The 4410-nt window shown below is 30.1% G+C and overlaps 1 protein-coding gene across 1 annotated transcript; it reads left to right on the top strand.

Annotated features, from left to right (window-relative positions):
* The first annotated feature begins 612 nt into the window (after nt 1–612).
* On the top strand, nt 613–2339 carry LOC112696028 (uncharacterized). The gene is made up of 2 exons (XM_025748611.2): nt 613–824; nt 1210–2339. The coding sequence occupies exons 1-2, from the start codon at nt 701–703 to the stop codon at nt 2028–2030; spliced, it is 945 nt and encodes a 314-aa protein (XP_025604396.1). The 5' UTR covers nt 613–700; the 3' UTR covers nt 2031–2339.
* Nucleotides 2340–4410: the final 2071 nt, after the last annotated feature.

Consider the following 4410-nt stretch of genomic DNA (forward strand, 5'->3'; position numbering starts at 1 on the left):
ATATAAGATTATTTACCTGGTTGTCAAGTTGGACTGAAGGTTCATTTCTTAAAAGAGGTAGAGGTAGTTGACATTGGTAAAAGCCTCAAGACTCATGAATGGAGTAGAAGAATTTTTTGGGTGCTACAAAATGTCATCTTGTTTGAACTTTGAAGGGGAATCATTTACATAATTGGATGAAGAACACTAACTTCAAGAACATAAAAAGAGTTGACATGGGCTTGAATCATTACACATTAAATATTGTTAAATATTTAAATGAAGTGTCTTAGTAATAGTAATTTATTTCTGGGTGTACAAGTAAGTATTTACCTAAAATAATTAGAAAATTTTAAATTTTTGTATTTTATACTTTACTTTTTTTTCTTGTGAAAAAATTAAGTAGAGTATAAAAATAAAATTAATAAATATTTTTTAGACAAATTAATAAGAATAATTTTTCAATCATTTAATTTTTTTTAAATTAAAAAATAATTTTTATTATTTCTTAATCTATATATTACTGTCTAAATTGGACACTAATTTTTACAATCCAAAGGAGGTTCTTTTTGGGCGTTTTGAATGAGAATGTTGGGCCTAAAAAACACATAAAATGGGTATGGGACCCGACCCGAAACACAGTAAGATGGAGCTGTGGTTCAGTGTGAGTGAGGTAGAAAGAAAAACGAAGGAAAAACTCTGAAAACCCTAATCTTTGATTATGTATCGTTATCTCTCTTCGATTCGCCATGCCCGTGGATCTTCTCTCTTTTCTCTCGTCGCACCCAAACCTTCACCGTCTCTTATCTCTGCCTTCTTCTCAGGATCGTTGCAAAACCACATCGGTAATTTCCTGGTTCTCTTTTTTGCTTTCAATTTTTAACCCATCCATGGATTATGGCATTTCGATCTTATTGGTTAGAAATTTTGCTTATTGATTAGTGGTTTAGGGTGAGTGTTCTGGTTGGTTGATGAATTGTGTGTTTGGAAGTTTATAACCTGAGTTGTTTGATATGGATTTGTGCAAAACGTTATGGTTACTGTGTTTTTAGATGAAGTTTCAATTGTTATTTGTTATTGTCGAATTGGAATGCTCAAATGGTTGCAAATTGAAAATGGATGTCTTGGATCAGTTTCACCGTTTCAGAATTTGCAAGTGAGGGTTTAGTTTTTAGGGTAGTCACTAGTCATGAGTGTAATGGGGTCTTATTCGAAATTTTGATGCTGCAGAGCATGTTAGAGGATTTTCAACTGGTGAATCGGATCCTAATCGCCCCTTTTCGATGCGGGATAGATTAAATGAAAACTCGAGAAGTGGGAATGAAACTTTACCGGATGCCATCCGGGATAGTGTCATGCGGAACATGAGTGGAAGTGGTGCTGAGAATGAGAGGAGTTTCAACCGTCAACCGGATAATCTTCCTTTTTTCATGCAGAATGGAGAGAACTCAAACTCAAGAGGTGCCAATTATGCTCAGAATCGGAGGGGTTTTGGCCGTGATTCGGGTACTCGTCCTTTTTTTATGCGGGATAGGGAGAATCTTAATGTAAGCAATAAGAATGATGGTGAGACTGAGACTGAGAAGAGTTCCAGGCCTATGGATTTTGTGAGAGGGGTTATAGATGAAGATGGCCAGGATCATCTTCAGGTTTACAGTAATCAATTTGAGAGAGACGCCGATTTTGTTCATATAAAGATGCTGCGGAACAACACGTTTGTTACCGTAACAGATTCTAAAGGGAACATAAAGCTTAGCGGCTCTGTTGGTTCCGTGAAAGAGATGAAATCAGGGCAGAAGCTTGCTAGGTATGCTGCTGAGGCAACTTCAGAGGTTGTCGGGCGAAGGGCAAGGGGTTTGGGGTTGAAAGCTGTTGTTATGAAAGTGAACGGATTTACTCATTTCAGGAGAAAAAGGCAAGCAATAATGAGCTGGTTGGAGGGTTTTTTGGATTCTCGAGCGGACAAAAGTAGAAATCCGGTTGTTCACATTGAAGATACCACTAGAAAGCCTCATAATGGTTGCCGACTCCCAAGGAAACGACGAATTTAGATTTGGTTAGTTTGATGGCTCAATAAAGAGTTTTTGTAGCAGTATGGGAAATGCTTTGTTGTTGTTCCCTTTATGTTGTTGATGGGGCTACATCATTCTCAATTTTAGGTTATAGATCTGTTACTTGTTGATCTGTTTTTCTACCATTCCTTAGTTTTTACATGTGTGATTACATGACACCATGTTTTGCATAATTCAGATTGATGATAAAGTTAACATGACTCTTTTTGGTAACAAGACTTACTTTGATGATACTGTTGAAGCCATATGTTATTTCTAACATTGAAATGCCAAGTTTGATTCATGAAAGTTCCACCAAAATTTTTTACTTTTGAACCTTGGGTTGCAATCAATAATTATGAATGGTTAGGTACTACAAGTTGGTATTTTTCAAAGAAAATTTGAAGCTTAACAATGATTATCTATTTACCAAGTCTTGCAGTTTAGAAGGAAAAGGACTTTAATGTTGATGGGTTAAGCAAAAAAGCATGATCATATCAAATTATATATATTTATCATTGTCTGTCAAGTATATATTCAATGCAGTACGTAGTTATGAACAAAAACCATGTGACAAATCTTGTACCGGGTGGAAGTGTTTTTAGAAATATAAACATGTCAATCTTAGAATTCTAAATTTAAATCTTGATTGGCATAGATGACATAATAAAAAAGTTGGATGATATAGATTAGAGTGGTGGGCTTAATTAACACAAAATTTTAAAAAAATATTGTCTAATTACTATAATAGGTTAAATAATTAATTTTAAATTTAAAAGTATAAAAATAAAAAATTTTAAATATTTTAAAGTTATTATAAAAAGTAATTTAGGCAAAAGTTAGGCACCAAATAAAAGGCACCGTAGAATTGGCCAAATTTTAATACTTTTGCTTTGCAGCATAATGCATTAAAATATAAATTTTTAATCATATAAAAGGATGCTATAATATAAATCTTGATAACAGGAATACAATTTTAAAGTTATATCCTTTGAAATTTAACTTTAGGAACACATTATTCTGATTTAAAATGTTTAGAACACATAAAGAGTGTATAGCTGTTTTAGAGAGTAATAGAAAGGTTAAAAAAATAAGAGGATGAGAAAAATTAGAGAACAGTAGAGTTAGCTGCTTTGATTTGACATGTTGCAGATTCAATCAAATTAGAATTCATAAATTCACAACTTGAAAATGAAACCATGAAAATAAAAGGAATTGTATAACAAAAAGCACTGTGCACTAACAATCAAATCATATATTGATCAAATTTGTAAAGCTGAAAAAACAGAATAAGAAAAAAAAAGGGTAGCTGGCAGAATTCTAAGAGGAATAGAAAGAATAAGTGGAGAACACACTAGTACTATAAATAGCCAGTAGTTACCTATGTGAGAACACACCTTAGCTATTTATCCTTCATGGATCATATCTATTTTATTTTCCATCTCCATTAGCTTTTTAACCTACATAAAATAAAAATATCATATTTACCAATTAACATATTATTTTAAACTGTTATTTATTACATGTATACATCATTTATCACAATTCATATATATTATTTCAACATAGTAAGCGTTATTGTTTGTATATGAATTGTATTTTTTTTATAGCAATTTACATATATTACGAAAGAAGATATGTATGTAATAGATTTTATATTGATATAATTTTATAAATATGATTTTTTTTTTAATTTTATCTAGGTGAAAAGGCTTTTCCATTATTGCTTTTTTATTTTTTTTTCATTTCTCAAAATTATTCAAAATTATTGTCTATTATATATTACTAATTTTACAAGTAAAATATGTCACATGTTACTCTTTTATTCCAATTAAAATCAAATATTTTTCTTCTAAATTAAAGAGTTTTCTATTTTAGTATTTTTCACTCTTTTTCTTTTTCTATCTCTCTCTCATTCTTTCATCCATTCTATCTCTCTTGTATATCATTATCAATGATTAATTACAAATTTAATAATCAAAATGTACATCATGACATTCTTTAATTGTAACTAAAATTAAATTAAAATTAAAATATAGCTATAATATATTGCTAATTTAACAACTAAAATATGTCACAATCCTCTCATTAAAATTAGAATGAAATATTTTCTTATAAAATTATTATATTACTAATTTAACAATCAAAATATGTTACATAACATCCTCTTATTAAAATTAGAATAAAATATTTATTTTCCAAATTAATAAACTCATTTCTTCTATCCTTTTATCTACCTCTCCTCTTCTCTATTTCTCTCTACCATTCTCACTTTATATATAACTTATAATTTATATTTTATATTATTAATTTGCCATATTAAAATATGTCAATATTCTTTTATTATAATTAAGTCAACTAGTGATTTTGCTTCTATTGA

This window comes from Arachis hypogaea, chromosome 6, assembly GCF_003086295.3.
Source record: "Arachis hypogaea cultivar Tifrunner chromosome 6, arahy.Tifrunner.gnm2.J5K5, whole genome shotgun sequence".
NCBI lineage: Eukaryota > Viridiplantae > Streptophyta > Magnoliopsida > Fabales > Fabaceae > Arachis > Arachis hypogaea.

Coding starts and splice junctions, on each gene's coding strand:
- LOC112696028 (XM_025748611.2), top strand. CDS start 701: ATGTATCGTTATCTCTCTTCGATTCGCCATGCCCGTGGATCTTCTCTC. Junction 825..1,209: donor ATCGTTGCAAAACCACATCG/GTAATTTCCTGG, acceptor TTGATGCTGCAG/AGCATGTTAGAGGATTTTCA.